The following is a 12,344-nucleotide window of genomic DNA, read 5'->3' as shown; positions in this document are numbered from 1 at the left end:
TTTGGCATGCTATCCACAAAAGAACTGGCAGAACTCCAGACAAACCACTGATCTGTTGTGACTTGCAGGCTTGGCGTGGTTACTCCTAACCTTTTCGGGGTGTTCTTGGGTGGCATCAATTAAAGGGTTGGAGAAACAAACAGTCCCTACTCTTCTCCTCTGGCAGAAGCGCCGGCACCAGGAGCTAGCAGGGGCTTTCAGTCTATCTAGCTACATCCCATCACATAACCGGGCAGGGCCAGGGCAGGGTAGGACAGGGCAGGGCAGGGCAGGGCAGGGCAGGGCAGGGTAGGACAGGGCAGGGTAGGACAGGGCAGGGCAGGGCACAGCAGAGGAAAAGAAGAAGGGAAAGAAGAGGAGAAGGAATAGAATGAAGTATAGAAATGGATGTTGAAAGAATCACAGCCCCTGGCAGTCCAAGACAGTATCGTTATAAGAATACGTTATGGCCCATTCCCATGGCTCTAATGTCAAAACCAGACTGCACAGAAATATTTATCCATTACTTCTCAAAATATCTAGAGAAAGAGAAGAGAAAAAAAACAAGGTTGAAATGAGATGTGAGGAAAATAAAAACGGAAAGGCTATTTAACATATGACAGAGAAAACTTGGAACAACACAAAACAATACAAAGAGACTGAATCAAAAGACAAGAGAGGAGAGGAAAGAGGTCAGCCCTTTGAGATTTCTCCGAGGGATAAAAAATAGCCCTATCTGCTTTCACGTCTGGCCTATTTCCAGACGCGGCCCCAAAGGCGAGCGGAAAGAGTGCTCTTCTCCGGCATTACCTCGAAGGCGGCGCTGTCCACGGGCAGGGTGGTGCTGACCATGTGGACGTTGGGCGTTGACGTTGACCTCTGGCGATGGGAGAGGGCGGGTCCTGAGGGCGGGTAGGGCGTGATGTAGTTAAAGGCGTGAGGCGTTGAATGTCTGTGATGAGAGCTGTGGGCAGATCAAGAGAGAGACAGAAACGGCACATAGGGTCAGAACCAAAATCAAAAGGGGAAAAGACAGTTCACATGACATGTTGTCATTTATGTCATTTCTGTCATTTAAGGGTAAATGTAACAGTTCAAGTTTTACAGCGCTACGACACAGTTTGACAGTTCACATGACATGTTGTCATTTCTGTCGTTTAAGTGTAAATGTAACAGGTCAAGTTTTACAGCGCTACGACACAGTTTGACTAATTTTGTTTTTCATTCATTGGTAGCTACATGTAAACATGAAGCAAGCACTTGGCATAAGACGGTAGCATCATTGTGAATCCATATTGAGCAAAAGCTAAAAACATCCCCCATTTACTTCGAGGGGGGGGGAGTGCTAATTAGTCTCTGTGTGCGAGATGAAGGCCTTTAATCTACTGTAGTAGTGTTTCATCTGCCCTTGCTTTGAGGAACTATAGTCTGTTTACGGGGACACAAGCCTGGGAAATATTGCATGTCTCTGCTGTTGTGAGCAGGCAGCTGATGGAGGAGCCCTTGTGACTGGCGGCTCAGTGCAACGCTGCTGATCTTGGCCATCTGCTGACCTACGGCCTGGAAAGCCCCAGAGGAGGAAGTGGAGACGGCCGGCCGGCTCGGCGGATCCACCCCAGCGCTGAGCACCACAGCCCAGTCTGATGGACTCATCACTCATGACACACTGCTAATGTGCAGGGGAAGCTCCCAAGGGGTCTCTCCCCCTTCACTTGCATTGAAAACCAAGGCCAGGTCAGAATGGCTGTATCATCGATGAGAGAGACATAGTCTTCAAAGCCAAAGCGCCTTGGATGGCGCTGTAAGGCCTTGGCCAGCTGTTATGCGACAGGCATAGCTACCAGTTGTGCTACAGGCATAGCTACCAGTAATGCTACAGCCATAGCTACCAGTAATGCTACAGGCATAGCTACCAGTAATGCTACAGGCATAGCTACCAGTAATGCTACAGCCATAGCTACCAGTTATGCTACAGCCATAGCTACCAGTTATGCTACAGGCATAGCTACCAGTTATGCTACAGGCATTAGCTACCAGTAAAGAAAGAGGCATTTTTAGCGCAATAGTAGCAGTGCTCCTGTACCATCCCAATAGACAGAGTAGCAGAGGAGAAGTCAAAGTCTAGATAAACCCTTAAGAGCTGCTGCTCAACTGTGGACCCCAGTGCTCCGCCATCATCTAGCGCTGGCGATGGGAGTGTTGAGCATGAGGGTGGGACATCGGAGTGAAGGGGACACACTCACCTGACAGGGAACCTGGACAGAGAGTCTCTCATGCGACGGGTTGTGAGAGGGGGAAGGGACGGACCCCCGCCTTCACCTGGGTTTGGGAACAACCTGCACGAAGCAAGCATTAATTAGTAAAGCAGAAACACACAGACACAGACACAAACACAAACAGACACACGCGGACACACACACTCTCTCTCTCACACACACACACACACACACACACACACACACACACACACACACACACACACACACACTGTTTTGTAATCAAAGCAGCAGCAAGGGGGTTTGCTTCTAAGTGACGATGTGAGACTCATTTAACAAGTGCTGGGTCCAATGTACTGGACAAAAGACTGCAATAATGCATGATCAAATCATATTTCTGATCTTTTCACAGAGATGTTGAGAGAAGTCTACTAAAACTCAAAAGGATGCATCTAAAATATTGTCCTGACACTACTTCTGCAACTGTTGAGCAAGGTTCCTATGTATACTTTTCATACTGAATAATCAAGTTACAGGAAGCCATTACAGTTGGTCCGCAGCAGGAAGACACCCTTGGTCATAACAAATGACTGGCTCATTGTGCTCAGTCTCATCTCATTTTCATTGATAGCCATCTACCAAAGTCCAAACTCTAAAGACAGCATTATAAGGTCAATATGCAAAATGAATTTTTGCGTGTTTGAGGTGGCTATGTGGACACTGCTATTGTTCATCCCTGGGCCAAGCTACAGACATAAAGGATCTACAGAGAGTTTAGGAGCCCCATATATTCAGTACCTCATGTATTCAGGTCTTACAGTTCCATAGTGGTAGTGTCATGAACAGGCATGAATGAACAGCCTATCTGCCAGTTGGAATTTCTTGTGAAACAGTGGATTTGTTTATCCTGTGACTCTTACTTTTTTTTTCACTGTACATTTTATTCGACTTTCCATTAGCCCTTCCTCTTTATATAGTTAGTGTGGAGCAGCAGTCTGTGTGTGTGTGTGTGTGTGTGTTTGTGTTTCTGTGCGTCTGTGTGTTCAAGGTGGCCAGTTTGAAGCGGACTTACAGGAGCTGACGGATGTTGCTCCAGTCGACACACATGGTGGGGACTTTGGTGCTGCAGTGTTCATGGAACTTATAGCCACAAGTCTGGCATCGGAAGCCGTTGAGCAGGAACTTCTGACAGATGTCACAGAAGGCCAACTTCAGAAATGTTTTCCGAACCTGACGGGAGGAGTGAGCGGCTATTTTAAAATGGCGACCGGGGCACAAAAATTCCACAATTTTGCAAAAGTACCTTGCTTCAAAATTCCATGCACTCTAAATATAATGTGGCACAAGATATGACTGGGGACAGCCCGTTAGGTATTGCACCCAATGGCATGTTTTCCAAGATGACTGCCAATCAAATCTTTGAAAAGCAGTGGTACTCACAAAATTGTGCGTTGTCAGAGGTACGTGGTCTAACACTTCTACCAGCAGCTCCTCTCCGATGAGTGAGGTCGAGTCTGTGTTCCAATCCATGCGGGTTTTTCTACTGGACAAAACATATTAACAGTCAAGCACTTATATAGACATCTAAATACTGCACCTAACCAAATGGTTTCACAGGGTCATGGATCGAATCGAAAATGGACAGCACATCTATAGAGCGACGTTAAAAATGAAACGGCATCAGTTTAAGACAGCAACAAATGGGCAACAGCGAGTTTTCCAGGCAAAGTCTCAGAATCATATGTGGCCTACAGCACAGGCGAAAATAAACACTGGGCTGACCCGTCTGCATATCGCCTGCTCCCTGGATCTGTACGACCCATTCTCTGGGTGACTGGTCAAGCTTTCAGAGAGAAACACTGACACCGAGTCAGTGAATGGGAGCCAACATAGAGCTGACCCATACGCACAGCAGAGAGAAACACTGATACGGAGTCAGTGAATGGGAGACAACATAGTGCTGACACACACACACACACACACACACAGCTTGCCTCCATCCACCCCCATCCTGCTCTGTCCTCCATCTTTCTTTCGTGCCCAAAACAAATGGCTCATTAGTCCCCAGTGCACTGGGGATCAGTGACGACCTGGCGTGACCCCAGAATCCCCAGCCGACTGTGTATGCGCTGAAGTGCACCGTCTCAGCGCAAGGGTTCAATAGACACTATGACTACATTAAGACTCCATAGATTTCTGAATCAGTCTTGCTAAGCCAGGAGTTTGTTTATTCTATTTGGCCTTCATCTATGCCTCCTAGGAGCACATCAAATGACACTCAATAACAACATACATGCTGTGGTTACACAGACATACAGACGCTCCATCTGTAACAAATGACACTCAATTACACCATATACGCTGTGGTTATACAGGCACACAGACGCTATATCTGTAACAAATGTCACCACAGTGTTCATGGCTCAGAAGAGTCCCCTTTTAGAAGAAATATGGAACAGACAACGCAGTCTAATAACCCAAACATTGTTCTATTTTACTTCTTCTTTACCTTCTCTGTCCTGGATGTAGTCTGAAGACAGCACAACATTCTGGCTGAAGCCCCCTGACCTTGAGAGCTTTGATTAGGCAGTTGTGCAAGGTCATCCCAGGACGCACATTCACCTAGAGGAAGGAGCAGGCAGCATTTGGAGTTATTGCTTGTGAAGGAATCAATCATATCTATTATTTGATATATGAATTATATATCTATTATTTTATATATACATACATACATACATACATACATACATATACAAATGGAAGATCTCTTATGATAGTAGCTGACAAACTTAGTCTATAAAATGTATACATCACATATTAGGTGTTTTTTGTTTTTCACACATTGGTATTCATTAAATCAGACAGATATAGCAAAGTGGCTGACTAGCCTCTATCGTTCATTGTCTACTATAACCATCTTAAAGTGGTCCCATTCTCCCATATTGGAGGGCGTGAGGGCATTGGGTGGCTCACCACAGTGCGCTGGTGATTGGGGAGGTACACTCGGATTGTGCTGCTTGTTTTGGTGGAGTCTGGGATCTTCCCGTCGTCTGACGCTCGTCTCTGGTAGGGGAAGCCTTTAATGATGGTGGGGGACATGCAGGCGTCCTCGAACACAGAGTCCTTGAACCCGAACCCGTTGCTGAGAGTCTTCCAGGCTCCTTGAATGTGCTCCATTGCCATAGACAGCTGACTTCAGTGATCTAGGGTTGAAGTGGAGGAAAGAACAAAATCACTCTTGAGTTTAAAAAAGTTACAACGTTGGGTGGTTGTAGCCTGCGTGTTGAGATCTCTGCGGAAAACACAAGGACACATTCTACCAAACGTTGGTTTTCAAAAACTCATGACACCTCATGCCACCAGTGTGCAGTCCTCGGAGGACAAAGGACAAGAGCAGAATATGGCACTAGCACCAAAGCTGCATATTGGAGAAACACTCCAGAAAAGGGCAGAATGATTCTCACTCCATTGTGTCTTTAGGATCTCTGCACAAATGGGTTCATTTCCATCTAAGTGAGCAACCAAATAATGTGGTCAGAGATGTGATCTTCTAAGAGACGGAAAGAGTCTTCAACCTCAATAAGGTGCGTCAGTGAGAAAGATGGGCAGACAACCAGATACCGTCCCATAATTCATTGGATCACTATGACAGTGGTGGACAACCATTCCACTATGCCTGCATAAAAGTTGCTGCAGGTAAAACAGATGTACTTTAGCTCACGGCCAGCTACACTAAAGCTACACTAAAGGCATGTGAAACTTTACAAACACCACCAACAGCCCCGTTACCACTGACAAAATCTTGCTAACATGTTAACTAGTACTTAACTAGCGTAACTTTGGCGATATGGTTCACAGAACTCCATAGTAAATAACCTAGTGGGAATGATAGATGTGTTTATCACATAACCATATACCATCAAAATGAATTTGAAGATGATACCAAAACTAGTTGCCTATAACCACATACCTGTGGCGAATGGTTGCATAGTGTTGCTTTAAACACACAGGCTATACTGTGGTTTGTCCATCTAAGAGACACTATAAAGTGCTGGCGAAGGATTGCTCTGGGGGGGGGGGGAGGGCTCCTGATCCCTGGATCAATGTACATAGAGCTCCAGTCATCTGCTCCTCATCTACACAACCCAGAGCCCAAGCCATCAGCCTCTGGAGGACCCCTCAGCAGGACCGATCCATCAGGCCAGCCAGCCAGACCTTCTCTATCCATCCATGCAAGGAATTGATGATGTCCCTTTACATTTCTGGCAGCTGGAATCTCTCACCCTTCACTAACACATGTCCACACAGCCAGTTCCCCCTACCTGAGATTTAGTTACAAGCAGGGTTTGGCAGGGCAATGCTACATTCTGTCTCCTGTCAAAGAGTGCTCCGTCGCGGGTGGAATCCAGTGGGTTCAACAGATGATGCTTTGTGTGCAGGACCCAGGAGGAGCTGGTGTGGTCTCTGGCTAGAAGCCAGGCCATGTCTCCCCTCTCTGCTGCTCTCAAGGCCCACAGGCTTGCTAACAGGGAGCTGAACCTTCAGTGAACCCTTACACACACACACACACACACACACACACACACACACACACACACACACACACACAGCGCTCCCTATCCAAGGGAAAACGGACAGCATGTGCAGGAAAGAAGTCCAGAGCCTGAACAGGTATTTGAAGGTACCTGAAAAGACAGGTATTAAAAGCATCGTGCATTCCTACATGACCACGCAAGAGGCAACCTGATTGGGGTGAGACAACTAAATGTTGCAATTTAACAAAAAAAACTACGACGGCATTAAACACCATGAAAGGGGTTAAGACAAATGCTACGTGTGTCTCAACAGACACAATCTCGTTCACTTGTGTCAAGACAAAACACTATAGCGCATGACCAACTCCTCAGGCCAAGGGCATAATCTGCATCAACACTGAAATAAAAGTGACGTCTCTCTCTCTCTCTCCCGCAGGGCTCAGATGCTAAATGCCTGCTAGTGTGAGGGCCGCACAGGAGTGGGAGCAGAGCGCAGGGCCTACTCTGGCACAGGGGGGGGGGGGGGGGGGGGAACAGGGCCTCAGGAGTAGCCTTACGAGCTAATTAAATATTCACCAACAGACACAGGACGACCACAAGAGGTCCAAAATAAATTTCCACCACACCTCAAAAACAAATGACAACAAAGGCACAGGGCTTTGACTCAACAAGACACTGCCATTTCACACACACACACACACACACACACACACACACACACACACACACACACGGCTTTGACCCAACAAGACACTGCCATCTCAACACTTCCCTGGTGAGGGATTAAGATGAATAAACACATGTTGTAAGGATACAAATAATAATGTGGAATATCTACAACATGCAATGCAAGGAATATGTCAAACCATAAAATAATATACTTTAGCCATTAATTGTCTTTGCCATATTGTTATATTTTGCATCAGTCATTACAGCTGACAGAGCAAGTTCTCCTTCCAGCCATTGTGCAGCAAGCAAGTAGCTTTTTTGCATGTGCAACCATGTTGGAAAAGCTGCTCTCCTGATTTGACACTGTTGATGCATATTTGCGAAATAAATCAGCCAGACCATGTAAATATAATGGAGAAAATAGACTGTTATGATCATGAAAGTAGACCCTCTCTTTGGCTCTATAACTAGCCACTAAAACACAGTGTGGTCATACTGACCAGTCAAAAGGCTTCTAAAGAGATAGGCATCCCTGCCTGACCATTATATCGCCTGTCCACAGCCAGTTAACGGAAGGGGTGGATTTTCTGCAGTGCCTCAGTCTGAGGGAGGTCAACAAGAAATAACATTGCTTACAGCATCTTCTTTAGGCCAAAGACAATCTACTAAACATAAGCTAGTGCCAGAAGACACACACCAGAGCAAACAGACTACAGTGGGATTCCAAAAAGCATTGCTGCAGTGTTGTTCCCTGATCAGACTAAAGCAGTAGTACTTCAGCTTTTTGTGAAACTAAAGCTACCTGTAGAAGACGACACTTCCTTAAACCTCTCTAGCACGGCCCAAAGGCTTTTGCTCTCAGTTTCTGCTGTCAAGACGAATGTGTCTGCCAGGATCAGATTAACTCACCGATTGCAGTTCAGCTGGCTTGCAGATGAGAGAAGTTGATAGGATGCACCCAACAAACCAAACAGATATTACAGGCAAACTTGTCCACCGTCACTGGCTGAAATATTCACCACTGCAATGGTGCAAAAAAAAGTTCTTCTTGTACACATTTGGCAATTGAAAAAAAAAAAAAAAAACTGTGAAAACTGACCACACACGCTCACAGACACGCACACTTGCTGCCAGTGCATTGTGCTTGTCATGCAAGTTATGTTGCAATGAAAGGCAGGATACAAGAATAGCTGTTTGTCTGACCACAAATAATTGACAGATCATCTCATATCTGCGAGGTTTGTGTTACAAATTCCAATTTACAAACCTATAATAGCTTTTTTTTTCCTCTGATGGGCATTTTTATAAAGCCACAAAACAGGACTGGAAGGAGAAAGTCAGCATTGTTGTGAGGCGGGAACTTGCTCAACAGGTAGGTGCAGTTACCAGCACCAAGGGCAACAATGTCACTATTGATCCCACCCCCCCCCCCCACCCCCCTTTCTGTCGAAACCAGTTACATTTGACTGCAACTAGAGTCAGGCAAAGCTCCTGTGACAGAGAAAAAGGAAACTTGCTCTTACTGATACACTAGGCCTATGCTACAAACCATAGACTGTCTAACTTGTTGGCAAACCATGTGATCGACAATGAATGATCGACTCTGGACTCTGGTGTCCAGTGGATTGTTCACCATTTAACATAAGTAGTAATCATTATATAAAAAAAAAAAAAATGTATTTACCATTTGACCTTTTCAGCAAACAAACAACAATCAATGATAAGCTAAATACTAAAGAGCTCAGAGTACCACATATGTTGAGTATCCCATATTGCTAGTTTTAGCTCTCAGCAAGCTACTTTTAGTAGAGAGCTACTTTTAGCTCTCAGCAAAATCCAAAAAACAACGTTGGAAGACAAGTGCACACATTCTTTTTGAATTCTTCAAGCTGAAGAGCCCAGTGATTTGACTCAGGCACTCTGTACTCTGTGGCCACTCACTGCTCTGGGCTCAGTTTTCTTGGCACTCACAGGATGTCCGTCTCAGACAATCTAGCTCTGCTGAGCAAATCACAGACCAGATCAGGAAAGAGAATGAACAACTCAGTGTGAGAGGACAGTGGTCCTTTTTTCCTCAGCTCAAGTCACAAAATAAATATTTAGGCCAGCAGTCAGGCCTTACAAAAGTGACCAACGTAAGCCTCTCTGTTTATAGAGAGACAGAGGAAGCAAAAGGAATTCTTGAATTTCGAGAGGAATTTTCTAAGAATGCCATCACATAGCAAATCATGTATTCAGAACTGAAAACTCCTATAATTCACTGCATAAACATTACACACACAGACACACACACACACACACACACACAGAGACACAATGATGGTAAGACAGGGAATGTGAACATGTAGCACGCTCTTTCACAACTTAGTGGCAATAGGGGTCCTGAACACCAAACAACGCATATCTCACGCGCTAACTACCTTCAGGTCATAATCTGGCTCATCCTGATGTTAAGACTCAAAGACAAGCTGAGCCACTCTTCCAGTGAGACAAATTCTTCACGAATATCAGACACACACACACACACACACACACACACACACACACATACTGTAGGCACATGGCCAAGAGCTGCACTAGCTAATGTTTGCACAACTTCCTACTTCCAGCCAGTGTGAGCAGCCTGAAGGGAAAACGGAAAACAATTCAGAGCATTTCACTAATGCTTGTGAAAGCACTATTTTGTGTTTAAAAAGTTAGACCATTCTCTCTTCCATCCAAAGACGTCACCGAAACAACAACCTCATTTTTTGGCTGTTGAGGCTCGGGGCTGGTGTACATTTGCTAAATCCTTCCACGATGACATCTATATATGGCATAAATATTACAGTGGACTTCATCTGATGTCAAAAGCAATAAATCTATTGGTATTGCATGAGATGAGACTTTGTAAACCTGTACCGGCGCCATTTGTAAGACACTTGAAACACCGTTTAAGTAAACAACTACATGAAATGTAATGGATTGCAATGCAATGTAAAGTTGGGGCCACAGGATGGAATCGTCGTTTGCTCACAAAAGTTGCTTCTCTTATACTTCAAGGGGGGAAAGAAAGAGGATAATACAACAGAAGAATTGTGTGTCAAGCACACCGCTGGGACCAAACCATGACTAAGACTTCCATATCCATTTTGACTCCACAAAGAGAGTGTCTACAACACCTATTGTGCAAACACATAATTACACATTTCTGCGCTGCAGTCTGTTTCACTGTAAAAAAATTTTTTAAATGGAATTACTTTGATCAAATCATAACTCAATGCAAAGGTCGTAATTAATTGATGTTACCCTTCATAGATAGCAAGCCCCTTTGACATTTAGTGAATCGAAGAGAATTACAGCTGAGCGTCCACCATGGTAAACTAGAGTCATGATGTATGATGGCATACCCAGATTTAAAAAAAAAACAGATCTGCATCAAGGGATATCTGGACAAAGCATATAACAAATAACCACTTTCAAGGATTGCACTACGCAAGCGAGCCAGTTTAAGTTTGTAGAACTACAACTAAACAAGTAAGGGGGGTGGGGTGAGACCCGAGAACTGTGGTTAGCCCGCGACTGTCAATTAGGCTCCGTTTTCAGCTACATAAACACGAACAAAATACACAGTAGATTCATCTCCACACAACTAAGACAGACCCCCCCACCCACACACACACACACACACACACACACACACATATAAGATTAGGGAAGGGATTTGGAAAGCAAATTGATCAGCAAAGTTAGTGTTGAACTATGCGTGTCACTTGCAACGGCTATAGGGCAGAATTTATGATGAGTAGATCTACAGCCTAGACTGCTTTATAAACAGTAGCCTACTTGCCCGAAAGCTAGGCTACCCCGTAATTTCTACCCTAATGTCCTATAAGAAAATGACTAAAAGCACATTCCCTGAAATGTCGGACAGTGGAAAGATCAAGATGAGAAAAATATTAATTTAGAAAATCTCTGTCTCTTAGAGTTCTGATTTGTTAGACGGGTAAATTGTTTCAGAGCAACCGTTTCCTATCAAATGTCAATAGACTACGGTGCATTTAGATCTGTTGTACACATAATGACAAAGGTTACACTGAATGCAGCTTGAAGTGACGCTAACATTAACTATGCAACGTAATGGAAACGCAAAGTCGCTCAGTGAAGTTTCTTTTTCCTGCATGTTTTAAAGGAATTGGCTACGTTGATTGAGGTCCACATAGAGGTCTCTAACAAAATAGTCAGAGTTAATTTTGGGAACCAAATCAACTTTCAAACACACACATAGCCTAAATAGCTTATAGCACTGAATCAAATTGTATCCGAGATAGCTAAGCTAACAATAAGTTTACACAGGGTGACACGATCAAACCTTTAAAAAAAAGATTGTACTCAAAACGCGGTTAGAACGTCTAATTTTTTCCGTCCATCTAAGCGTAATGGCAAGCTTAATTTAGCCCGGAGAGCGTGCGAGACAGGTAGCCTACTCACCAGTGAAAGTTTAGGAATTGTTGCTCCGCCATGACTATCGGTTGAAGAAAGTGTCGAGTTGGTGACATCATCATATTTGCAAAATACACACAGCGAGAATAGTTGTGATCCGTCCCTGGGTAGTGTTTCAGTGGGAGGTAACTACAGAACTGGCAACCCTTCCTTTAATTTTCCTGTAATAAGGTTGACATGTCCAAGAAAAGGAATTGTGGTCCTCCTTGACCTTCTTTCACTACACTCTGCACTGATAGCGTCAATTTCTTCCAAGAGAACTGCACCTGGACATTACATGGGAATTACTCTTGAAGTCAAAGCCTGAAGGGCTGAATAATAGTCTGACATTTCTTTTCTCCTGGTCGATTGTGCACAGGGCAACAGGCTTTAATAAGATTGTGTCCGGTGTCCAATAGGGAACTTCATGAACCATAATTTTACGTAGCCTACGCTATTCATGACAATCTGGGCTGGGTTACGA

General features: G+C 44.5%; 1 protein-coding gene across 5 annotated transcripts in view; it reads right to left on the bottom strand.

The window, feature by feature from the left end:
- The window catches only part of raf1b (Raf-1 proto-oncogene, serine/threonine kinase b), a 21,293-nt gene extending 8,949 nt beyond the window's left edge, over positions 1 to 12,344 (bottom strand). Inside the window, exons 1-8 of one of the 5 annotated variants that reach the window (XM_031568431.2) lie at positions 11,870 to 12,344; positions 5,169 to 5,398; positions 4,705 to 4,817; positions 3,636 to 3,738; positions 3,268 to 3,425; positions 2,223 to 2,315; positions 790 to 943; positions 91 to 210 (exon numbers count right to left, since the gene is read on the bottom strand). In XM_031568431.2, coding sequence (XP_031424291.1) covers positions 91 to 210; positions 790 to 943; positions 2,223 to 2,315; positions 3,268 to 3,425; positions 3,636 to 3,738; positions 4,705 to 4,817; positions 5,169 to 5,378 — 951 coding nt within the window. In that variant the 5' untranslated portion in view covers positions 5,379 to 5,398; positions 11,870 to 12,344. The remainder of the gene's footprint in view (positions 1 to 90; positions 211 to 789; positions 944 to 2,222; positions 2,316 to 3,267; positions 3,426 to 3,635; positions 3,739 to 4,704; positions 4,818 to 5,168; positions 5,399 to 11,869) is intronic. The other 4 variants (XM_031568428.2, XM_031568429.2, XM_031568430.2 and 1 more) reach the window with 4 other exon arrangements.

This window comes from Clupea harengus, chromosome 5, assembly GCF_900700415.2.
Source record: "Clupea harengus chromosome 5, Ch_v2.0.2, whole genome shotgun sequence".
NCBI classification, from domain to species: domain Eukaryota; kingdom Metazoa; phylum Chordata; class Actinopteri; order Clupeiformes; family Clupeidae; genus Clupea; species Clupea harengus.
The sequence above is the reverse complement of the archived record's forward strand: the minus strand, read 5'-3'. Positions and strand labels throughout refer to the sequence as shown.